We start from the raw sequence: 26,641 nt of genomic DNA, 5'->3' as shown, positions 1-26,641 counted from the left end.
TGCACATAGCAAAGTAAAAGGAAGGAACGATGTTAATCAGGCTTTGGCTGGGAAAAAGGATACAGTTTAAAGTAGCCTAGTCATGTTAATTTCCTTTTTATCCAGTAAACTTTAAATATACAAAGAGTCATTCATTTGTTCAAAACATTTAGTGGACAACTTTTATACTGCAGGAACCACAGTAGGCCCAAGGATACAAAGCAGAAAAAATAGGCACCTATTCCTTCAGGAGTCAGAGCTAGTGGGAGACAAAGAAAGGGCTATAATAGACCTATGATGAAAGAAGGGACACACACAGATTTGCAGTTTTGCAGTCTAAGCATTCAGGATCAAACAGGTCATGCTAGCCTGCTAGTACTATGTAGGCATTTTCTTTTGCACATGCATTTACCAATATAGCTTCACTTGCCCAGCTATATTTGGTGTATTTGGCACTTTTCCAAAACGGAGTCGATTTCGGCATTTGTTTTAAGCACAGACTTACTTGTATTAGGCTTACTGTGTAAGTCTTAGTTTGATTTTATAAGAACTCGAGATTAAGAATCTATTATACATAGGAATTTAAACCTTAAAATGGTCAGCTAATTCTTCTGTCATTACTTGAAATGTATAGTATATGTTGTTAAAATATAGTTCCACATAATCATAATTACCTATTTAGATCAAAATTCCCTTGAACAGAGAGAACAGATGTGTCAAGACCCGAGGCTGATGTTGAGATACAAGACTGCCTTGTCTGCCTTGAAAAGGAGGATGGAAAATGCATATTTTCTGTAGACGGGCTTGACTTCAAAAAGTATCTGTAATGTGAATCAAAGGAGCTTTTTGAGAAAAGAGATATTCTAGGAAACATGATCCTTAAACATGAAGGGGAAAAAAAGCATAAATCATTACCTTCCAGGTCGTCTTAAATCTCTTATTTCGATGTTCAGAAAGGGCAAGAAAAGATTGCCACAAAATGGGCAGGTTGTATTGAGATTTGAATCATCTGCTGTCCAGCCAGCCATGATTTCCTCATCATGGACAAGACAATCACAGGTTCTACAACGAGAGCAGCTCGAGATAAGAACCTATGGGAGAAAACAGCATTTTATAAAGTAAGCCGGTTAGTGCAATTACAATTTAAAAACCATTTCAATTCATATATCTACTGGAAAAGTAAAACTCAGAAGGATTCAGAAGTTACAAATGAAGAATGGATTACATTCAGTACATTATATAATATACTCATCTTTAACTATTTCACCTAAGTCTATTCCAAAACTTTTGCCTGAAAGGGAAACTTGCATTTAAGTGAGGATTTTTACCATTATAATTATGTACTATAAAATCTGCCATGATTTTATTAATGGAAAACTAAACCCAAGTATTACTTTGTTAATACACAAAATAGGTATTGGTAATTACATGTTATAGATCTGTGCTACTCAAAGTGTGATCACCAGTAAGGAGCTGGTCCACAAACTCTTACTGGTTTGTGATGAGCTAAGTAAAGAAACTGAGAAGAGGATTTGGAGACCTGTAAAACTAATTGCTGTAACAGCTAAGTCGGTGTGATCAGTAGATTTTAGAAGAGTAACAGCCATGACAGATTGGAACTTAAAATCAGCAACAAAAAAAACCCTGGTCTGTCACTACAGACAGTTTAAGAAGCATTGCTATAGATAAATGTAAATGCTGTCATTACATTAAAATATAGAAATTCCTGAAGCCATCAGAAACTTTGTAAACTGCAACATCAGTGCTCATCATTTATTTTCCAGCTGCATGCAAATTTATTTTCCAAATTTATGCGAATTAGTGTGAAACAGAAACACAAATGTATTTGGAAGCAATTTTTACACAAAAATTAGGGAAAGTTTTTAAAGTGTAAAACTATAACCTTTTTATTGCAAGAAAATGGGATATAGCAGCATACCCAGCAGATATCTACATCAAACTGACACAAAGAATGAAAAACATGATGGAAAAAGTTGACACAAATGCCAAAACTGCTCCCTGTATCCTCATCCAAAAAGTGTGCCTGCACAGCAAAATTAGTTACAAGTGTTTAAGTTGTGAAATAGGGACTTCCCTGGCAGTCCAGTGGTTAGGACTCCGTGCTTCCACCGCAGGGGGTGCGGGTTCAATCCCTGCTTGGGGAACTAAGATCCCGCATGCTGTGTGGTACGGCCAAAACAAAAAAGAAAAATAAAAGTGTAATAAAAATTCAAAGAGGACATACATAAAACAAGGGGTAAATATAAATACTGGAAATAAAAATGCTTTTGTATGTTGATAAACATGAAAGGAAGTATGGAACTTTTCTAAACAGAAGAAGTCATATGACTTCAATAATCTGAAATACTAGATATTTTAAGTTTATTCAGGAGCAATATACATTCTGAAATTTTCAGATGCCATATATTTAACTTTTTATCATTCTACCAGAGACTATCAGCACTTAAGAAATGTAAATTTTATTAAGTAGTACATGAAGATGTTCTTTTGATTAAATTGTACCTCCATTGCATAGTTCTGGAAGATATTTGTATTACTCGTGTTGCAGGAAGATGCCACTTCTGACTTCCCAGGTAAGGCAAACTTGGACAAGGATCCTGTTCATTATTAAAAAACAAAGAGCAAAACCATTAAAATAAACAGAAAGGATATGAGAATCTTTCACTTTCATAAATTCTCTGGTAAAATGTCAAACAGTTTTATTTAAAACTATTTAAGAGGGCTTCCCTGGTGGCGCAGTGGTTGAGGGTCTGCCTGCCGATGCGGGAGGCGCGGGTTCGTGCCCCGGTCCGGGAGGATCCCACGTGCCGCGGAGCGGCTGGGCCCGTGGGCCATGGCCGCTGGGCCTGCGCGTCCGGAGCCTGTGCTCCGCAACGGGAGAGGCCACAGCAGCAAGAGGCCCACGTACCGCAAAAAAAAAAAAAAAAAAAAAAACTATTTAAGATGATAAAGGTAATTTAAGAAAAAGCAAATAAATAATGAAAAATGTTTTTCAACATATGCCTTTGTGTACACCTAAGGAAATGTGCTTTAATTCATTACTCACTTATTAAGCACTTTGTACAGACTAGAAGGCATTCCAGTTGTTTGTAATTCCTGTTTTGCTGTTTCTATTCTTACATGCTTTAGATAAAAGAAAGTGTTTAGTTCTAAGGTCTAAAAAGTATAAAATAGCTGATCTTATTTCAGATCATGAAAAGAATTGCTGGCAACTCTCTGCCTTATAAGGATCTTTAAAATCTGGAACAGTAATCTTGCTTTTAAACACTAGGGAAGAGTTTCCAAGTACATTCTTAAGAGCAAAGGGATATTAGCAGGTATTAAAATGACAACAAAATAAGGGCAGTTCTGTGGTCAAGTCAATTGCTGACAGTGGCTATATCTAGTTAGGAAAACTGGAAGTAATCAATACATTTTCTATACTTTTTTTTTTCCCAGTAGTTACTACATTTTATGAACGAACAATGGTATTTTTATAAATATAAAGGTTAAAAAAAAGTAACAGTATAAACTACCAGCTCCAAGAAATAGGATAGGAAAACATGTTAAACACCACCATGGGGATGCATAATCCAGACTAATGATCTGATTGCTTCAGCATATAAATGACAAGGGAGAAAAAAAACATAGCTCTAGAGCTTCCTCTAGCCCTAGGTTCTGCCACACAGACAAGCAGAGAGGTGGAGAGAGAGCTGAAGCTTCACATCATCCTTGAAGATGATTAGAAATGGTGGCAACTAGAGTTCTTTCCTGATGGTCCCCCAATAACCTTCTGTAATCCCCCTCTGCTAAAGCTAGTTCAAAATTGCTACCTATCAGCCTTGACTAATTCAGTCATTTATGTGGGCAGCCTACCTCTTATATCTCATCAATCTACAGCACAGAATAAATATTCTTTTTAGCAAATACGAATCAGGTTGTGAGGTAAGTCTTATTTACTTAGCTCAATAAACAGTTCTGGCATGTTAGAAAAAAAAATAAGAAGCTGGGAACTAATCACCTGATTTCTTCATGAATATACGAAAGGGGGAAAAAACAGGGAACAAAGATGAGAGGGAGTTAGTAGACATGTCAAACAAATGCAACAAGTGGACCTTGTTTGGGTCTCAATTTGAACAAACCACCTATAAAAAGAGTTTCGTAAGATAGTTGTGAAAATTTATATATTTTATATAAGATATATGATAAATATTGTCACATTAAAAAATATGATAATAATATGACAATTTTGTTTTGAAAACAAATGAATGCTTCACAGAAGTCCATAACATGTTCAAAAATGGCCATGCTGACATACAGTGTTAGAAGATGATGTTCATCTGTGAAGGGAGTGGTGAGTAGATGTGGTTATGAGAGGGGGTTCTGGATGCTGTTTATGTCTTGTTTCTTTCTTTTCTCCCCCACCCCCGGAAACATTTATTTATTTATTTGGCTGCACCAGGTCTTAGCTGCATTATGCAGGAGCTTCGTTGCGGCATAGAGGCTCTTTAGTTGTGGCATGTGGGATCTAGCTTCCTGACCAGGGATCGAACCCAGTCCCCCTGCATTGGGAGCAAAGAGTCTTAACCACTGGACCACCAGGGAAGTCCCAAGGCTCTGCCTCTTAATCTGATACTGGTTAATCAGTTGTCCTCAATTTGTGAAATGTACAGTATTTACATACATAAAAATGTACACACTACATGTATAACGTAGAGTAAATAATAAATGTATTAAATAAATAAACTTTAATAAAAAGTTACAAAGATATAACATTAAAGTCCTTATGTTTTAGATATATCAATACATGTTGAAGTATTTATGAATAAAATTATATATTGTTTGGGATTTACTTTAAAATAATCCAGTGGGGAAGGAAAAAATGTTGGCAGCAGAAGAGAGGCGGAAAAGATAAAACAAGATTGGCCATTTTGTTGATAGTTGCTGAAGTTGTGTGAAGGGTACGTGGGAGCTCGTTGTGCTATTCCTTCTACTTTTGTGATTGACTATTTCCACAACAAAAGCTTTTTAAAGTAGCAAAGATGCAAATTTGAAAAACATTATAATGCATTCATTCCTCACATCATATAACAGGATAACTTTCAAATGGATTAAATATTTAAATCAGGGGTCAAATCTATTTTTGTATGACCACAAACTCAGAATAATTTTAACATTTTAAAGCACTGTTAAAAAAAAGAAAAAGACAAAAAAGAATATGTGACAGAGATGTATGTGGCCCACAAAACCTAAACTATTTACAATATAGTCCTTTATAGAAAAAGTCTGCTGACCCCAGAAAATGTTAAAAAGGAAATCAGAAGTATGAGAAGAAAACAGTGGTGAGCCTAGGGAAGGGGAAATCTTTCCTAATAACTCAAAATCCAGAAGCAATAGGGCGAAAACTGATAAATTTGATGACATAAAATTTTAAAGTTTTATGTGGGGAAAATAAAAATCCCTGAACTTGACAAACTTGGAAAAGCATCTGCCACTTATACAAGAGACAAAGGATTAATTCCCTAACATAAAAAAGAGCTATTAAAACTTAAAAAATGTGGGGAGGACCAAAAAGTGAAAGTGAAATGTAGGCAAAGGGCAGTTCACAGAAAAAGAAACACAAATAGTCCTTAAACACATAGATGGATATGCAACTTAATTTATAAGATAAAGAAAAATGAAAACTAAATTGAAATATTCTTCACCTATCAGATGGCAAAAATCTGAAAAGTGTGCTAACATATTTTCTTCACAAGGCTGTGGGGAAATAGGTATTCTTTTTTTTTGTGGTATGCGGGCCTCTCACTGCTGTGGCCCCTCCCGTTGCAGAGCACAGGCTCCGTACGCGCAGACTCAGCGGCCATGGCTCACGGACCCAGCCGCTCCGCGGCATGTGGGATCTTCCCGGACCGGGGCATGAACCTGTGTCCCTTGCATCGGCAGGTGGACTCTCAACCACTGCGCCAACAGGGAAGCCCAAAATAGGTATTCTTATATACTACCTGTGGGAATACAAAATAGTATACCCCTGAGGAAGGAACCTGGCAATATCACTTCAAGGAAAAACTTGGAAGTATCTTCCAAAAATACCCTGGCAAAAATATAATATGACATATATGCATCACAGTATTATTTATAACAGTTAAACACTGAGAACTTAAAGTCCATCAACAGGGAAGTGGTTAAAATAAACCAATACATCCACACATGATGAACAATGCAACTGTAAAAATGAATGAGGGACAACACTATGTGATGATATGGAATGCTCTTCAGAATATAGTGTTAAGTGAAAAAAGCAAGGAACAGTTAAGTGTTTATAGCATGTTACCTTTTGAGTAAGAAGACAAGGAGGTATTAAGAACACACAAACACACACATGCTTTTTAAAACACATTAAAAAAAAAAGCACATTAAAAAAAGCAACAATGAAAGGATAAATCAAAATGAATAAAAATGGCTACCTCTAGGGACAGTAACAAACCAAGATGAAGGGATGAGGATGGAAGAAGCTAGACTTCTCTGAAAGTGCCTTGGTTCTGTATTGTTTTGAGCCATGCAAATCTTTTACAAAATTAAACATAAAGGAGAAAAAGTAAAGGTACCACAAATCAAATGCAGTATGACCGAGCTGTTTGGACAAACCTTCTAAGGAGGAAGAACCTTCCAGGCTTGTTCTGCTGAAATCAATTCCCTTAGTCCCTGCAGTGGCACTGCTTTCCTGACAAGAAGTGGCTCCTTCCAACTCGTGGCAGACCTCTTCATCTGTTAAAGAGGTAGATTCAGAATCCTGGGCTCCCACTGAAGAAAGACTGGTACGATCAGAACTTTGATCCTAAGGACATAATTATAAGCTTAATTTCCTTCATATTTAAAGTTAGTTATTTAAAAGTTCACTTCAAAGGCAGAGGAAACGCCTAATTACTCAGATGATCAGTTAATTAACATTACAACTTCTAGCGGAAAAAAAACCCCAACCAATTTTACAAGGGCATACTGGACAAACATGAGCTGGAGATCAATTTTAAAGACAGCATTTCTTAGTAAGATCAAAGCAGATACCTGTTAGTTAGATAACTGCTAACTTTAAGTCTTTGTTTATTGTTAATTTTCTTCCCTGCAAATCCCAGCCCAGGATGATACCATTAGAAAATTACATTTTAATCTCTTTTAATTTCATTTATGTTTACATTTTATTCTTTTCCATAACAATCCAGGTTTCAAAGACATGTATTTCTAGTTTTCAATTTTGAGAACACCAAAGTATAAGTATTTTTTCCTGGTTACACCAGTAATATGTAAGAAATTTTGATAAACTTTTGTATGAAGAAAAAAATTTTTTTAATAACTGTAATTCCACTGCCCAGATAATACATAGGTGTGTGTGTGTATGTGTTACTGAGTTACTTTTAATATTACTTGAAAATTTTTATTGGCTTTTCGGCTATATCTCATTGTGTTTTTTATTTAGTGGGTGCTCTAGGGATTGCAATACATATACCTAATCATTTCCAGTTGACTTAAAATTAGTATTGTACCACTTCATATATAATAATACACCGATAACAAATGTCAGTAGGGTGAGTCTCTTAATCACTATGAAACCTCTACACATACTGAAAATCCCATGAGATAACGTTCAAAGTTTTCTTTTGTCCAACTGCAAGTATTTTAAGGAATTTAAAAAGGTTTTAAGGGACTTCCCTGGTGGTGCAGTGGTTAAGAATCTGCCTGCCAATGCAGGGGACGTGGGTTCAAGCCCTGGTCCAGGATGATCCCACATGCTGTGAAGCAACTAAGCCCATGCACCACAACTACTGAGCCTGCGCTCTAGAGCCCGAGAGCCACAACTACTGAAGCCTGTGTGCCTAGAGCCCATGCTCTGCAACAAGAGAAGCCACCGCAATAAGAAGAGTAGCCCCCACTTGCTGCATCTAGAGAAAGCCCACGTGCAGCAATGAAGACCCAATGCAGCCCAAAATAAATAAATTTTTTGAAAAAGGATATATATGTATATATAGCTGAATCACTGTGCTGTATACCTGAAACACGACACTGTAAATCAACCATACTTCAATAAAAATTTTTTAAAAAAAGGTTTTGAAAAAGGGGTCTTATAGAGATTGGTTCAAGATGACAGACTAGGACAGGCTCTCACTCCCTCCTGCGAGAACACCGGAATCACAACTAACGGCTGAACAATCACTGACAGAAAGACACTGGAAATCACCAAAAAAAGATACCCCACATCCAAAGACAAAGCAGAAGCCACAATGAGATGGCAGGAGGGGCACAATCACAATAAAGTCAAATCCCATAACTGCTGGGTGGGTGACTCACAAACTGGAGTACACTTATACCACAGAAGTCCACCCACTGGAGTGAAGGTTCTGAGCCTCACGTCAGGCTTCCCAACCTGGGGGTCCAGCAACGGGAGGAGGAATTCCTAGAGAATCAGACGTTGAAGGCTAGTGAGATTTGACTGCAGGACTTCGACAGGACTTGGGGAAAGAGGCTCCACTCTTGGAGGGCACACACAAAGTAGTGTGTGCATCGGGACCCAGGGGAAGGAGCAGTGACCCCAGGGGAGACTGAACCAGACCTACCTGCTAGTGTTGGAGGGGCTCCTGCAGAGGTGGGGAGTGGCTCTGTCTCACCATGAGGACAAGGACACTGGCAGCAGAAGTCCTGGGAAGTACTCCTTGGCGTGAGCCCTCCCAGAGTCAGCGATTAGCACCACCAAAGAGACTGGATAGGCTCCAGTGTTGGGTTGCCTCAGGCCAAAGAACCAACAGGGAGGGAACCCAGCCCCACCCATCAACAGTCAAGTGGATTAAAGTTTTACTGAGCTCTGCCCACCAGAGCAACAGTCAGCTCTACCCACCACCAGTCCCTCCCATCAGGAAACTTGCACAAGCCTCTTAGATAGCCTCATCCACCAGAGGGCAGACAGCTGAAGCCAAGAAAAACTACAATCCTGCGGCCTGTGGAACAAAAACCACATTCACAGAAAGATAGACAAGATGAAAAGGCAGAGGGCTATGTACCAGATGAAGGAACAAGATAAAACCCCAGAAAAACAACTAAATGAGGTGGAGATAGGCAACCTTCCAGAAAAAGAATTCAGAATAATGATAGGATGATCCAGGATATCGGAAAAAGAATGGAGGCAAAGATCGAGAAGATGCAAGAAATGTTTAACAAAGACCTAGAAGAATTAAAGAACAAACAGAGATGAACCATACAATAACTGAAACAAAAACTACACTAGAAGGAATCAATAGCAGAATAACTAAGGCAGAAGAATGGATAAGTGACCTGGAAGACAAGATGGTGAAATTCACTGCTGCGGAACAGAATAAAGAAAAAAAGAATGAAAAGAAATGAAGACAGACTAAGGGACCTCTGGGACAACATTAAACGCAACAACATTCACATTATAGGGGTCCCAGAAAGAGAAGAGAGAGAGAAAGGACCCAAGAAAATACCTGAAGAGATTATATTCGAAAACTTCCCTAACATGGGAAAGGAAATAGCCACCCAAGTCCACGAAGCTCAGAGAGTCCCATACAGGATAAACCCAAGGAGAAACACGCCAAGACACATAGTAATCAAATTGGCAAAAATTAAAGACAAAGAAAAATTACTGAAAGCAGCAAGGGAAAAATGACAAATAATATACAAGGGAACTCCCATAAGGTTAACAGCTGATTTCTCAGCAGAAACTCTACAAGCCAGAAGGGAGTGGCATGATATACTTAAAGTGATGAAAGGGAAGAACCTACAACCAAGATTACTCTACCCAGCAAGGATCTCATTCAGATTCAACAGAGAAATCAAAAGCTTTACAAACAAGAAAAAGCTAAGAGAATTCAGCACCACCAAACCAGCTCTACGACAAATGCTAAAGGAACTTCTCTAAGTGGGAAACACAAGAGAAGAAAAGGACCTACAAAAACAAACCCAAAACAATTAAGAAAATGGTCATAGGAACATACATTATCAATAATTACCTTAAACGTGAATGGATTAAATGCTCCAACCAAAAGACACAGGCTCGCTGAATGGATACAAAAACAAGACCCATATATATGCTCTACACAAGAGACCCACTTCAGCCCTAGGGACACATACAGACTGAAAGTGAGGGGATGGAAAAAGATATTCCATGCAAATGGAAATCAAAAGAAAGCTGGAGTAGCTATACTCATATCAGATAAAATAGACTTTAAAATAAAGAATGTTACAAGAGACAAGGAAGGACACTATGTAATGATCAAGGGATCAATCCAAGAAAAAGATGTAACAATTATAAATATATATGCACACAACATAGGAGCACCTCAATACATAAGGCAACTGATAACAGCTATAAAAGAGGAAATTGACAGTAACACAATAATAGTGGGGGACTTTAACGCCTCACTTACACCAATCGACAGATCATCCAAACAGAAAATTAATAAGGAAACAGAATCTTTAAATGACACAATAGACCAGACAGATTTAATTGATATTTATAGGACATTCCATCCAAAAACAGCAGATTACACTTTCTTCTCAAGGGCAAACAGAACATTCTCCAGGATGAATCATAACTTGGGTCACAAATCAAGCCTCAGTAAATTTAAGAAAACTGAAATCATATCAAGCATCTTTTCTGACCACGACGCTATGAGATTAGAAATGAATTACAGGGAATAAAACGTAAAAAACACAAACACATGGAGGCTAAACAATACGTTACTAAATAACCAAGAGATCACTGAAGAAATCAAAGAGGAAATCAAAAAATACCGAGAGACAAATGCCAATGAAAACATGATGATCCAAAAACCTATGTGATGCAGCAAAAGCAGTTCTAAGAGGGAAGTTTATACCTGTACAAGCGTACCTCAAGAAAAATCTCAAATAAACAATCTAACCTTACACCTAAAGGAACTAGAGAAGGAAGAACAAAGAAAAGTCAAAGTTAGCAGAAGGAAAGAAATCATAAAGATCAGGTCAGAAATAAATGAAATAGAAACAAAGAAAACAATAACAAAGATCAATAAAACTAAAAGCTGGTTCTCTGAGAAGATAAACAAAATTGATAAACCATTAGCCAGACTCATCAAGAAAAAGAAGGAGAGGATTCAAATCAATAAAATTAGAAATGAAAAAGGAGAAGTTACAACGGACACCGCAGAAATACAAAGCATCCTAAGAAACTACTACAAGCGACTCTATGCCAATAATATGCACAACCTGGAAGAAATGGACAAATTCTTAGAAAGGTATAACCTTCCAAGACTGAACCAGGAAGAAACAGAAAATATGAACAGACCAATCACAAGTAATGAAATTGAAACTATGATTAAAAATCTTCCAACAAACAAAAGTCCAGGACCAGATGGCTTCACAAGTGAATTCTATCAAACATTTAGAGAAGAGCTAACACCCATCCTTCTCAAACTCTTCCAAAAAATTGCAGAGGAAGGAACACTCCCAAACTCATTCTATGAGGCCACCATCACCCATACCAAAACCAGACAAAGACACTACAAAAACAGAAAATTACAGAACAATATCACTGATGAATATAGATGCAAAAATCCTCAACAAAATACTAGCAAACAGAATCCAACAACACATTAAAAGGATCATACACCATGATCAAGTGGGATTTATCCCAGGGATGCAAGTATTCTTCAGTATACGGAAATCAATCAATGTGATACACCATTAACAGATTGAAGAATAAAAACCATATGATCATCTCAATAGATGCAGAAAAAGCTTTTGACAAAATTCAACACCGCTTGATGAAAAAACCCTCCAGAAAGTGGGCATAGAGGGAACCTACCTCAGCATAATAAAGGCCATATACGACAAACCCACAGCAAGCGTCATTCTCCATGGTGAAAAACTGAAAGCATTTCCTCTAAGATCAGGAACAAGACAAGGATGTCCACTCTCACCATTATTATTCAACATAGTTTTGGAAGTCCTAGCCACGGCAATCAGAGAAGAAAAAGAAATAAAAGGAATACAAATTGGAAAAGAAGAAGTAAAACTGTCACTGTTTGCAGATGACATGATACTTACATAGAGAATCCTAAAGATGCCACCAGGAAACTACTAGAGCTAATCAATGAATTTGGTAAAGTTTCAGGATACAAAATTAATGCACAGAAATCTCTTGCATTCCTATATATTAATGATGAAAAATCTGAAAGAGAAGTTAAGGAGACACTCCCATTTACCACTGCAACAAAAAGAATAAAATATCTAGGAATAAACCTACCTAGGGAGACCAAAGACCTGTATGCAGAAAACTGTAAGATACTGATGGAAGAAATTAAAGATGATACCAACAGATGGAGAGATATACCATGTTCTTGGATTGGAAGAATCAATATTGTGAAAATGACTATACAACCTAAAGCAATCTACAGATTCAGTGCAATCCCTATCAAATTACCAATGGCATTTTTTACAGAACTAGAACAAAAAATCTTAAAATTCGTATGGAGACACAAAAGACCCCGAACAGCCAAAGCAGTCTTGAGGGCAAAAAGGGAAGATGGAGGAATCAGACTGACTGACTTCAGACTATAATACAAAGCTACAGTCATCAAGACAATATGGTACTGGCACAAAAACAGAAATATGGATCAACCCACACACCTATGGTCAACTAATCTATGACAAAGGAGGCAAGGATATAAAATGGAGAAAAGACAGTGTCTTCAATAAGTGGTGTTGGGAAAACTGGACAGCTATATTTAAAAGAGTGAAATTAGGGCTTCCCTGATGGTGCAGTGGTTTAGAGTCCGCCTGGCGATGCAGCAGACACGGGTTTGTGCCCCGGTCCAGGAAGATCCCACATGCTGCGGAGCGACTAGGCCCGTGAGCCATGGCCACTAAGCCTGCGCGTCCAGAGCCTGTGCTCCGCAACAGGAGAGGCCACAACAGTGAGAAGCCCACGTACCGCAAAAAAAAAAAAAAAAAAAAAAAATGAAATTAGAACACTCCCTAACACCATACACAAATATAAACTCAAAATAGATTAGAGACCTAAATGTAAGATCAGACACTATAAAACTCTTAGAGGAAAACATAGGAAGAACACTCTGACATAAATCACAGCAAGATCTTTTTTGATCCACCTCCTAGAGTAATGGAAATAAAAACAAAAATAAACAAATGGGACCCTAATGAAACTTAAAAGCTTTTGCACAGCAAAGGAAACCATAAACAAAATGAAAAGACAACCCTCAGAATGGGAGAAAATATCTGCAAATGAATCAAGGGACAAAGGATTGATCTCTAAAATATATAAACAGCTCATGCAGCTCAATATTAAAAAAACAAACAAACCAATCCAAAAATGGGCAGAAGACCTAAATAGACATTTCTCCAAAGAAGACATATAGATGGCCAAGAAGCACATCAAAAGCTGCTCAACATCACTAATTATTAGAGAAATGCAAATCAAAACTACAATGAGGTATCACCTCACACCAGTCAGAATGGGCATCATCAGAAAATCTACAAACAACAGATGCTGGAGAGGGTGTGGAGAAAAGGGAACCCTCTTGCACTGCTGGTGGGAATGTGAACTGGTTCAGCCACTATGGAGAACAGTATGGAGGTTCCTTAAAAAACTACAAATAGAATTACCATATGACCCAGCAATCCCACTACTGGGCATATACCCTGAGAAAACCAAAATTCAAAGAGTCATGTACCACAATGTTCATTGCAGCTCTATTTACAATAGCCCGGAGATTGAAACAACCTAAGTGTCCATCATCGGATGACTGGATAAAGAAGATGTGGCACATATATACAATGGAATATTACTCAGCCATAAAAAGAAACGAAATTGAGCTATTTGTAATGAGGTGGATGGACCTACAGTCTGTCATACAAAGTGAAGTAAGTCAGAAAGAGAAAAACAAATATCGTACATGAACGTATATATGTGGAACCTAGAAAATGGTACAGATGAACTGGTTTGCAGGGAGAAATTGAGAGACAGATGTAGAGAACAAACGTTATGGACACCAAGGCAGGAAAGCGGCTGGGAGTGGGATGAATTGGGAGATTGGGATTGCCATGTATACACTGGTGTGTATAAATGGATGACTATAAGAAACCTGCTGTATTAAAAAAAAGAAGGGGGTCTTCATATTAACCAGATATTTACCATCTATTTTACTCTTTCTTCATTTCCAAAGACCCAGGTTTCTTTGTGGTATAATTTTTCTTCAGCCTGAAGAACTTCCTTCAGCGTATTTTATACAGCAGGTCTGCTAGTCATGAATTCTTTTCCTTTATCCGAAAATGTTTTTATTTCACCTTCACCCCCTAAAGAATATTTTCACTGGATATGGAATTCTGAGTTGACAGGCCTTTTCTTCAACAGGTTAAAAGTGTTGTTCCACTGTATTCTTCCCTCCACAGATTATGATGAAAACAAGTTGCCATTCAAATCCTTATTCCTCTGTAGGTAATATGTCATTTTTGTTTAGTAGCATTCAAGATACTATTCTTGTTTTTTTTTTTCTAGCAGTTATTTTCTTATTAGAAATGGATATCTTTGGTTATTAAACAGTTTGCTTTTATGTATATACAGGTGTTGTTTTCTTTGAGTTTATCCTGTCTATAGTTTACTGAGTATCTGCAAATCTAAATCTTTTACTAAATTTGGGAAATTTTATCCATTATTTCTTCAAATATTTTTCCTACCATAATCTCTTTCTCCAATTTTTGGAATCCCAATTTTATGTTATACATTTTGATATTGTCCCACAAGTCTCTGAGGCTCTGTTCATTTTTATAAAGTCTCTCTCTGTTCTTCCAACAGCATAATTTCTGTTACTCAATCTTTAAGTTCAATGGCTCTCCTTTGTCATCTCCATTCTGATATTGAACCCATCCAATGAGTTTATTTCAGAGTGTATTTTTTATGATAAAATTTTTTGACAAATAATTAATTTTTCTGGTTAAGAGTTCCTTTCTTTTCTTATTTGAAATGTGTTTTTTCTTTACTTCAGGGAATCTAGTTATAATAGCTGCTTTGAAGTTTCCGTCTGATAATTCCAACATCGGGGTTATCTCAGGGTTGTCTTTCCCTTGAGAATTAGTCACATTTTCCTGGTTCAAGTAATTTTGGATTTTATTTTGGACACCATGAATGTTATGCTGTGTAGTCTGGGTACTTTTATAATCTCTTGGAGAATGTTGAGCTATTGTATTAGCAGGCAGTCAACTAAGTTATGTTCAGATTGTAATTTGTGTTTTGATTTTTGTAGGTGGTGATTTAATCCCCAGTTTAATTCTCTAAGCCTTGTCCATGCTGGTCTGCATCTATCCCATGTATGTGTAGCTCAAGGGTGAGGCTCAGACTTGTGTGGGCCATGCACAGAATTAGGAATCCTTCTTTCACAGATTCCCCTCATACTCTCCAGCCCACAGAGACTCCCTTCTCTGGTTCCTCTGTCCAGGAAATATGGGGATTCACTTGAAGTTTTAGCTGCCAGGGATGCCATGCCACACTGTGACTGGGACCTGCTCTTGGAGCAAAAATGTATGAGAAAGAAAATGGGAAAAATTTCCCCATAATCTGCTGCTTTTATTTTTCAGAATCTTTAGATAGTTTTTTTTTTGTATTTGTTTGGAGTTTTTAGTTGTAAATCAGTGGGAGGGACAGGCTTTAGTAGCCTTATGTTACCCACAGTGGAACTAAAGCTCTCACCCAAATTTTTAAAGAGTATTTTTGCTGGGTACAGAAAAAACAGGTTGGCAGTCATTTTTCTTTCAGTACTCTAAAGATGTCTTTCCAGTGTCTTTTGACATCAAATTTTCTATTCAAAAGACAACTGTCAGCTTTCTTACTGCTGCTCTTTTGAAGGTAATACCTCTCTCTTTGGCTCCTTTTCGGATTTTCTCTTTGTATTTCATTTTCATCTATTTTAACATAAGATGCCTAAGTATAGGGTGTTTTTTTGTTTTGCATTTATTCTGCTTGACATTTGTAGATCTTCTAAATATGTGAGTGACATCTTTAATCACTTTTTGGAAAATTCTTAGCAATTAGCTTTTTAAATGTTCCTTCTACCCCTTTTTTTCTTCTTCTTCTGGAACTAAATTACATCAATGTTAGGCATTTTCACTAAACCCCACATTTTTTCCTGTATTTTCCAATGTTTTTTCCCTGTCTGTACTTCACTGTGGATATTTTTCTACTAACTTCCCAACTAGTTTACTAATCTTTCTTCTCCTGTTTTTTTTGTCTGCTGTTAAATCTAACTACTGCTTTCTTAATTTCGCATCTTTTTCAGTTCTAGAACTTACACTGGTTCTTTTCAAAAGATAATTACCTGGTGAAATTTTGCATGTTTCTAGCTTTTTTTTTCTCACCCTTTTCTCTATTTTCTTGGACATATCTTAATTACTTCAAAGTATCTCGCTAATTCAAATATTTAGATCACCTGAAGGTCTGTTTCCTCCATCTGTTTTTCTTTTGTTTTTAGTTATGGTCCTTGTCTCTCAGTACAGCTTTTTTTTTTTTTTTTAAATATTTATTTATTTTGGCGGCACTGGTCTTAGTTGCAGCACGTGGGATCTTCGCTGTAGTGTGTGGGATCTTTAGTTGTGGTGTGCGGGATCTTTAGTTGCAGCCTGCAGGCTCTTAGTTGAGGCACGCAGGATCTAGTTCCCTGACCAGGGATGGAACCCGGGCCGCCTGCACTGGGAGTGCGGAGTCTTAACCACTGGATCGCCAAGGAAGTCCCTCAGTATAGCTATTTTTAATTCAATAATAGAATACAAAAAATTATATATAAAAAACCGTAAAGAGTCCAGTTGATGTTCTGGTCCTCTGGAAAGGACACACTTTTTCCTTGTTAGAGTAAAGGCTGATTAGTTTAATCTAATCACAGACTGAGTCCAGCCTAGGTTGCAGTTTTGGTCAGGTTCAGTCTACCTCTGTTTTGCCAATGCTCCTAAGGCATAGCTCTGCAGGAATTTGAACTAAGGGCCTGGTGTGTACACCAAAGCTTCCCTGCCCTCACTTTCCCCAGCTCCCAGCAGCTTATGAACTAAGCTATTGTATTCCCAGCACCATGAAACTGCTGAGAACTCTTATTTATCAGAGACTTTCTGCTTATGTTTTCAGACTCCTGTTTCTTGCAGTATCAGTATTTGGAAAATGTCCTGAAGGAAAAAACTTGTGTATCTGAAGACCCTCCAGTCTCTATTTTGTCTCTCCAGCTCTACAAGATCCCAAAAGTCCTGCTGCCCCCTCACCGCTCCACAGTCCTCTGATAAGGCAAAGCCTGGATTTGCAACCTCTTGCTCTGTGCTCAGAGTAAGCAAATGCCCTCAAGGAAAAGGAGCTATAAAACTTCAGCTCATCTCTGCAATTCTCCTCTCTCTAGAATCTTGCCCCTCTACTTTCTAGTTGTTTCAGCCGTTCTCTGATGACTTTAAACAAATACTTCCATATTTCATCTAGCTTTTTGCTTTGGGAGGTATGCAGGTGTATCACAAGGTACTCCATCCTAACCGGAAAGAGAAATCCTATGCCTGGCTGGTAATTTTTGAAGGCAATAAATAATGAAGCTCAGTAAGCATTTTTCATATGACTCTAATTTTTACTCAGCTACAGATCACTTTCTTTCAAAACTGAACTAAAAATATAACCTTAGTTAGTGGATTCTTTCCTTTCGAAGTTATTGTTCAAGTCCAAATTCTGATACTTACAAACCTTATGCATCCCAAGAGTCCTTTCTGTAAAGCTGTATTTTAGGAGAATGGTAAAAACAGACATCTTTGCAAGTAAGATACTTTTGGTGGTGGAGGAGGGTAAAAGGAAAAGTAGGAAACACTAATACACCTACCTTGGATGATGTGGTGTACATGGTGAATCTTGAATACCATTTGCTTGCTTTCTCTGCAACTCCTTTTCCAGCAGTGAACATACTGTTTCTTAGAACATCTAGTTTAGGTACTAGTAGTGTATCTAAATTAAATGAAGGTGATGAATGGGTTAATGCATCTTGAGATTCTTCTCTAAATGGGCAAGTAGGTGAGAAGGCTGGAGAAGACCAGAGTCTATCCCTTGGTCTGTCTTCGCTTTTTGAGTAACTTTTAGATTTGGTAAGTCTCACTGGCCCAGGAGAATTAGGAGGCAGGCTAGATCTTCTGCATGCCTTGACCAACGTTGGACTTTTCTTAGTGGTTACTTTATCATCACAGGCCCGTTGTAAATCAATGCTTGGTGTTCGACTTGTCAAAGGACTGCTCATGTTATTCATATACATCACAATTTCTTCAGCTAAATCCCGCCTAGCAGATGGTGTCGAAACGCTTTTGCTATCATCTTCCTCCTCTTCCTCCTCCTCTTTTTGCTGCTGTTCAGTCTCAGCAACCAAAAGAGAGAGGGGATCAAATCCTGTTGCAACATCAGTTTTTTCGAAAGGTTTTACTGAAAAGCTGCTATTCAAGCGTTGACTCCTCTTAGGATTTTGTGGAGCAATGTACCCCACTTTTGATCCATCTGTTTCATTGTCTAAGTCTTCTAAGTCAAAAATAACAGGAGAATCCACTTTATCTGCCAAACAATTAGAACCATCAAAAGGTGTATCATCATCACTAGATTCCTTCTCTATACTGTCTCTCTTTGATCTTAAAGATGGCTTTCCAATATCAAGACTATTTGGTCTTGTGCTTTTTGAGATTACATTTGAAAGAATTCTTGCATCAGCTCCTAATTTTTCAACCATATCTCCAGGGTTTGCTTCCTGGTTAATTCTATTGAGCATAAGTCCCATTAGTACTCCTCCACTAAGATTTCGGTTTCTATTTCCCCAGGATATTTGCTGCTGCAAATTAGGCTCATTGTCACTTTTATGTCTTTTTCTGAAGCATCTACTGTGAATGTTTCCTGTTTCATTTGTATCCTCAAAAGATGATATTAAGAGCGGCTCAGACGAACTTTCTAAAAAACAAGAAAAGTGTTTTTAGCCACGAAAAATGTAACATGCAAATATAAGTTGTCTTAAATATTTAAGATACTAGTAATAAAATGATAACAGCAAGCACTCATCAAGTGCCTGCTATTTCACAGATGCTATACTAGGCACTTTACTCACATTATCTACCATAATCATTCCAACATCCTTTGGAGAAAAAACTGATAGATTACCTAGACCAAAGTTACCCAGTCCTTAAGCGAGAGAACTGGGATTCAAATCAAATATGAAGGGTATGATCTGAGATATAAGGATGCACTGCTTTTTAAAACTTGTAAGATTAATATTTACCCTTGGTATATTTAACAACAATAATAATGAATTTATGTCCATTTCACTGAACGGATTAAATAACAATGGTTATACAATTGTGGTTGTGCTAGACGACCTTAAGATTCTGAGTCTTCTGCCTATAAAAACAAAACCAAAAACACTAAACCAAACCAAATAAAAGGCAGCTATGTGAGCTTTATTCATAAATAAAAATTATTTTTAAAACTCCAAATCCTTATGACTATAGATGTGGCTAAGTAATTTTACCTTTGCTTTACATATTGATTCAAGTTTATAACAGTCAAATGTGAATGGCCACTTTCTATTCAGAAACACTGTTCACTGCTTTTTACCAAATTACTTAGGTACCTACGCTGAAAGCAGAAATCTAGATTTTTTGATCACTTTAATTGTCCTTATGTGGGAGTCTTCTAAAGCATTAGTCTAGGTATGGTATTGTCAACTACTCTTTTTTTTTTTTTTTAATAAATTAATTTATTTATTTTTGTTTGTGTTGGGTCTTTGTTGCTGCGCGCAGGCTTTCTCTAGTTGTGGTGAGCGGGGGCTACTCTTCGTTGTGGTGCGCGGGCTTCTCGCTGCGGTGGCTTCTCTTGTTGCGGAGCACGGGCTCTAGGCATGTGGGCTTCAGTAGTTGTGGCGCACAGGTTTAGTTGATCTGCGGGATGTGGGATCTTCCCGGACCAGGGCTCGAACCCGTGTCCCCTGCATTGGCAGGCAGGTTCTTAACCACTGCGCCACCAGGGAAGCCCTTACAGCCCTTCTTGCCAGTATTTAATATCAGGGTGTTTTTACATTTACTTATTTGATTAATGTTTTCCCAGCCCTCCCATGTACTTCTCTATGGAGGCAGGGACCATGTTTATTTTTGTTCTTTACCATATCCTCAGTAGCACCTGGCATATGGTAGCAGGTATAGTAGGAGCTCAAAAAATAATCACTGAATGAATATTGTCTGCTGGGAAACAACTGCAGCCAAGAGACCAACCCAGAATATAACATAGTATAATATATTATAATATGCCATGTTACAGCTAAATGTGGTAGCTAAAGGTAAAAAGTTAAAGCACACTAAAAGCAGAATTAGGCTTAAAAAAACATTTCAGAGTATGTTTTCATACTTCAGAGCATGTTTCATTTCAGAGTAAATTGTCTTGTGATTGAATTCTCAGTAATTCAATATAAATTTATCAAAATGTTAAAATTCCCAAGATAACCATGAAGTAACCATAGGGTGATGATTTTATTTCAATTACCAACCAAACATTAAAACATTTCTTTGGTTATTCCACTCCCACATCTTTTAGAAGCTGTCATTTATTTATATAATGATATAAATAAAATATACATATACTGTACTGCAACACATGAAGAAACTTGAAAGGTGTTTTGAATTCTAGCAAGTACTAGTATGTAAGAAAAAAGTTGCAGAAAAGTAAGTATTCCTATAAATCCCACATAGAGTCTTTGGTAGTAGTGATAAACCCAGAGTACTTAACAGATGGGAAAGTTTTCAAGTCAAAAATCTAGAGCAGGGGTCGTCATGGGCCAGAAAGTAAATATTTTAGGCTCTGCAGGCCATAAGGTCTCTGTGGCAACTCCCCAGCTCTGCCAACGTAGTGCCAAAGCAGCCATAGACAATATGTAAGTGAATGAGCTGGGTGTGTGACAATCAACCTTTGTTTATGAACACTGAACTTTCATATAATTTTCAGGTGTCACAAAATATTTTTCTTCTTTTGATTTTTTACCATTTAAAAATGTAAAAAAACATCCTTAGCTTGTGCGCCTGTACAAAAACCAGGCTGTAGGCCTGGTTTGGCCCATGGGCCACAGTTTGCCTACCCCTTAGTTAGAGGCATATCTAACTATGCTGCAGAAAAACAAACATCATTGCAGCAGCAGGGCCCTTTATAGAGATATTTCAGCTTTGACAGCACAAGTCCTTCAATGTTTGTTTAGATTATAATGATGCAGAACTGAGTTAATACAAAAAATCAAATAATGTAATTATGAAATCAGACTATTAACACTAGAAACTCTGAATCTTATGTCTGTTTAGTGCCCCCCAAAACAGTCTGATGAAAAACTTGTGAGACCAGGTATTATCCCAGATCCTAAACTGACTTTTCCATTAAGTAGCTGAGAACTTATGGGACCTGCCAATAGTCCGACTATGCCTGAGTTTCCTCATCTTTGAAAGAGTGCTAATACCCGCTTCTCACTAATATAAGCACTGCTGTAATAATAAATGAAAAATAATATATAAAAAGTGCTTTGAAAAGAAAAAATATTAGGTATTGTTATTTAAACTACCTGAAGGACTATCCTTTCGCCTCTGAAAAAAACAGGAACAACACGAAGACTAAGGAACTCTATGCTTCATTTAAAAATTGGCGAGGTGTCTGGTACCCTCAGATTGATCATCTCACTTGCTCCCCACTTCCCCCTTCCCAAAACTCCCCACAGTCCAAACTCAAAAGGCAGCTTGTAGGTATGTCCCTTTACTTTGTTATAATAAAAGCTTAAACAAACTATATTATAAAATACAGAATTTAAGCTTCTAAACTATACCATGAGAGGCTGCACAACTATACCAAAAAACCAAAACCAAAACAAAAAAACGAAAAATGAAAAAATCCCTTCAGAATTAAGACTTAAAAAAAATATATTCACTAGAAATACAGATACAAGTTATTCTGCACATAACAGACGAATACCATTCAACTTACCTGTGCTTTCTCCTGATGTTTTATCAGCACTGTTAGTTGCAGCACTGAGGCGAACTATACTGGAAGAACTTTGATAATTGAGCTTAGGAAGACAATCAGCACTTCCCTTTGCACTCTCGCTCTCTGACACTGTAAAGATTAAAATGCAACTGTTAAGATGAAATCTATATACATCAGAGGAGCCATAAAGAGAAGTAGCTTTTAGTTCTAAATACTTCTACCGGAAAATACGTGATGAGAAAATACTGAACACCTCTACATTTGTCAATCACGAATAACTGATACCATTCATTCAAGTCCTCAAGGTGTGTATCAAACAACTAAGTACTGGTTACACATGAGGTCCGTGCATACATTTTATATTTCTTCTTTGGTTGTGAAACACTGCTTTTGACGGGGGGAGGTAAGCAGGAAAAATATAAGTCACAGACCATTAATAAAAGCATTAAATAAAAATACTGTTAAGCCCCAGAAAAGAGCCACTGTTTGAAGAAACATATATATCTACTACAAGAATAGTATTTGATTGGAGGGTGTTTTGCCACTGAGACTACAAACTTCACACATGAAGTACTCGTACATTAGAATATTAGGTGGTATAGAGGGCTTTTATAATGGGAGGAAATAGGAGTAACAATGGGAAAATGAAACATAAAATTAGTACTTTTATACTTAAAGTCACTCGACTTTTCTATTAATGTAAGCTCACAGTTTTATACAATATCAACTTAGTACCTACAGGAACTAGAATCACTCCCTTTCTTATCTTCTTCTTCTTGAATGTCCTCAGTAGATGTATCCCCTCTTCTAACTTCATCCTTAGATAGTGAATTATATCCAAGGTCAGACTGGCCACCTGGAAAAAGAAAAAGACAAAAAACCCTATGCTGTTTATCATCAACTTCTTTAGTAAGAAGAACTGGAATTAGAAGCAACACATTGGTGTTTAGATTTACTCATAGAAATTTTTCTGGATAACTTCCAGTTGAAAGCATTATTTTGTTAGTTCCTCCCCATCTCTATTAACATAAGAAAGGGATGATCACAAAATAATTTATTTTTACTTTCACAATGTAGTCAACAGTAATTACGTATGTTCACACTACTATCTGGGCTCCAAAAGACACAGACAAACCACACATTCTTTATACAAGTCCATGACCTTTCTAGGTGAAGGTCTGAGATCCAGCTAAGCAACGGAGAAGAAAAATCTGCAGGGAACTCCTAACAAAACACTCACACACAGATCACTGGAGCCAAATGTCTAAATCATCTGACCAAAAATATGGGTTTATTTAAACTTACTGATAGGTAGTTATTCTGAAAATTCAACTGAATAATTACTGAATTGCACATGGGTACAAATACATGGGAATGAGAAAAAAACCTAGTGTTAAAGCTATTAAGAAAAGCAAACTCTGCATCAATATAAGAAAGCTTCTAATATACTGTTCTGTTAAAGAGGCTCTCTGTAATTTTCAGCAAATTGTTTTCACTAGATTAGCATCAAAACATAAGGTTTTGAATTCTAGTACTCTACCTTAGAAGACATGATTTTAAGTAAACCACTTAACCTTTTTGTTTGAATCTCAAGTTCCCAGATTTATAATATAAAAGGTTGTTATGATTATATGAGTATATGACTGCATTTAAAATGGTTTTATAAGCTTGCAAAGAACTATCTAAAGAAATTGTATTAAGTATCACTAGGTATTTACTTTAATATCTTTGTTATAATTTTGAGTTTGGTATTTTTTCTAATCAGTTTCATCTCTATTTCCAAAGAAACTATAAATTATAAAATATGAAGATAATCTTGATAAAATTCATGCTTTTATTATAAGGTCTGCACTGCTTTAAGATGGCCTTTTTTTTTTTTTTTTTTTTTTTTGCGGTACGCGGGCCTCTCACTGTTGCGGCCTCTCCCGTTGTGGAGCACAGGCTCCGGACGCGCAGGCTCAGTGGCCATGGCTCACATGCCCAGCCGCTCCGCGGCATGTGGGATCTTCCCAGACCGGGGCACGAACCCGTGTCCCCTGCATCGGCAGGCGGACTCTTAACCACTAGTGCCACCAGGGAAGCCCCCTAAGATGGCCTTTTTAAAGGCCACAGTTAAAAACAAAAGATGGATTTCTTCATTTTTAAGAGATAATGCCTAAGGATGACTACTACAACTCTGTGATTAAATTCACAATTGCATGAACAAGAAACAAAACCAGGGCTTCCCTGGTGGTGCAGTGGTTGAGAGTCCGCCTGCCGATGCAGGGGACACGGGTTCGTGCCCCGGTCTGGGAAGATCCCACATGCCGCGGAGCGGCTGGGCCTGTGAGCCATGGCCACTGAGCCTGCGCTCCACAACGGGAGAGGCCGCAACAGTGAGAGGCCCGCGTACCGCAAAAGAAAAAAAAAAAAAAAGAAAGAAACAAAACCAGTCAAAGAAGAACAACATATCAAAGCACATAGCTTATATTTATTACTCTTAAAAGTATGCATAAAAGGAGACAGACCAACAATGTTAAAATTTGAAGAGACAGAAGCTTCCATATTTTATTATTAATGCTTAGATTTTTAAAATTTCTGTCCATTAATAGGTAGTTCTTATACTGTATTCACAAGTCATGTCTAATTTTTATGAAGACTCGCAAGAAGTTGCAAAAATAATACAGTACAAAAAGTTCCTGTGTACTCTTTATCCAGCTTCCCTGAATGATAATATCTTACATGAAACATGGGACACTGTTAAATCTTGGAAATTGATGTTGATATGGTACTATTAACTCAGATCAGGGATCTAAGTTTCTTTTTTTAAAATCCTAACAACATTAAAAGAACTATAATAACATGTTCATAATACAAAGAAGAACTTACCCTAAGAAAATGATATGATAAAGAGACCTGTGTACTATCCAGAGTTAATTGGATTATCATGGACTAAACACTCGAATACTTTCTTAAACTTTCATTTCTATTCAAATAGAAAATGAATAAAATTGCATAGTTATAAAATACAATGTCATATGCCTACCATATAAAATTAAAAAGTGACAGTTACATATATCACTGAAAATTAAAATCTAAAAAAGACAGGCTAGCAAACCTAGTTTTTAAAATGTATTGTAATAAATGTATACATAAGCACACACAAACCTGTACTAGATCTATCATCAGAAGCATACACTTTGATTAAACCCGTATTAAAAGGTGCCTGCTCCACAGTGTGTGTCCCATGACCACTATCCATGCTGCCATGACTAACAGCATCCAGGTCACTGCCATCTGCTTAAGAACACAATTTGACAGCATTTTACTACTCACGGAGATACCAAAAATACATATTAGCTTGCTGCTCAAGTTAATAATCTACTAATACTGAACATGACAAGCGTCACATAATTAGCAAAATACAACTATAACAAAGAAACCTATTGTGAATTATTAACGAATACTAAAACAAGACCACCAAAGGTTGAAAATTTAAGTTACAACAAAATAAGTAAAATTTGGTGTTTTTTTTAATGGGAAGAACACTCTAATATTAGAATTTGCTTAATGGCAATAAAAACTAGAAAACATTCAATATTTTGAAACTAATTAAAATTTCTAAAAAGTGGAAATTGTAACTAGTCAATTAATTTTAAAGAAAAAGTACGACATATACATCCCTTAAAAACTTCTAATTACCTGAGAGAGTTGTTTGTGATAAATGTGTGTGTTTCTTTAAAGCTCTTTTGAACTGTGCTACTCCCAAAACAACGTTCCTCACTTTTGTCCAAAGAAAATAGCCACTACGACTCCTTGAAGGCCAGGTACTTTCCAAAACAGCCTATTCATTTGACAAAATAAAATAATTAGTAAAATAATTTTTATAAATGAACACCCACTGGCTTTAGAGTTAATCTAAAGAATAAGTAGATTGTATAATCCAGAATATCAATAGAACAAAAAAAAAATCTTACTTCCAATTTACAAAATATATTTTAGATACTCTAAAACAAATACCAAATAACCCCTGCATCATTTATTTCTGCCATTAAACTAAGGTTGTGAAATCACAAAAGTTATACTCTTTCTCCATTAAGTCAAAATAATTACCTTATTATAATAACCATAAGTTATGGCATTGGGGTCAATACCAGCTTTCTGCATTTCAAACAGCACTCGAACTGCAAGCACTGGCTGATCATACTGTCCACAGAGCTGCATAAGAATGCGGTAGCACACCTGGAACACAGTAATTTCGAAAGTGTACAGAATCAAAATATCTATGTACATAAATCTGGAATAAAATAATGCATTTTAAAGGATAATTGTTACCTCATCAGGTGGATCCATCTTCTTTGACTGCATTTTTTTAAGCACATCATAGGCTGTTTTCAGAGCCCTGACTTTTGAATGACATACTTTCACATAAGCTGGGAGACAAATAAACCACAGCCCGTAACAGTGACGCAGTAGACACCTAGACCACATCTGAGGAATGGAAGAGTACCTCTTGGCAATTTTATGGGCTGATTTAATTTCCTAGAAAAAATGCAAGGATCTTATTAATAAATTTGCACACTTAAGCATCCTTATCCTTAACTGAAGGCTGAGCAAGTACAACTCACATGCTTT

The 26,641-nt window shown here is 37.0% G+C and overlaps 1 protein-coding gene across 7 annotated transcripts in view; it reads right to left on the bottom strand.

Annotated features, from left to right (window-relative positions):
• Nucleotides 1-26,641, bottom strand: part of DENND4A (DENN domain containing 4A) — a 137,607-nt gene that overhangs the window by 15,499 nt on the left and 95,467 nt on the right. For 3 of the 7 annotated variants that reach the window (XM_032617651.1, XM_032617642.1, XM_032617668.1), the window contains exons 17-27: nt 26,342-26,548; nt 26,120-26,248; nt 25,709-25,850; nt 25,175-25,306; nt 22,767-22,883; nt 22,028-22,156; nt 17,871-18,970; nt 6,625-6,814; nt 2,503-2,597; nt 895-1,070; nt 654-800 (exon numbers count right to left, since the gene is read on the bottom strand). In XM_032617651.1, coding sequence (XP_032473542.1) covers nt 654-800; nt 895-1,070; nt 2,503-2,597; nt 6,625-6,814; nt 17,871-18,970; nt 22,028-22,156; nt 22,767-22,883; nt 25,175-25,306; nt 25,709-25,850; nt 26,120-26,248; nt 26,342-26,548 — 2,564 coding nt within the window. The remainder of the gene's footprint in view (nt 1-653; nt 801-894; nt 1,071-2,502; nt 2,598-6,624; nt 6,815-17,870; nt 18,971-22,027; nt 22,157-22,766; nt 22,884-25,174; nt 25,307-25,708; nt 25,851-26,119; nt 26,249-26,341; nt 26,549-26,641) is intronic. The other 4 variants (XM_032617659.1, XM_032617676.1, XM_032617685.1 and 1 more) reach the window with 2 other exon arrangements.

This window comes from Phocoena sinus, chromosome 2, assembly GCF_008692025.1.
Source record: "Phocoena sinus isolate mPhoSin1 chromosome 2, mPhoSin1.pri, whole genome shotgun sequence".
NCBI classification, from domain to species: Eukaryota; Metazoa; Chordata; class Mammalia; order Artiodactyla; family Phocoenidae; genus Phocoena; species Phocoena sinus.
The sequence above is the reverse complement of the archived record's forward strand: the minus strand, read 5'-3'. Positions and strand labels throughout refer to the sequence as shown.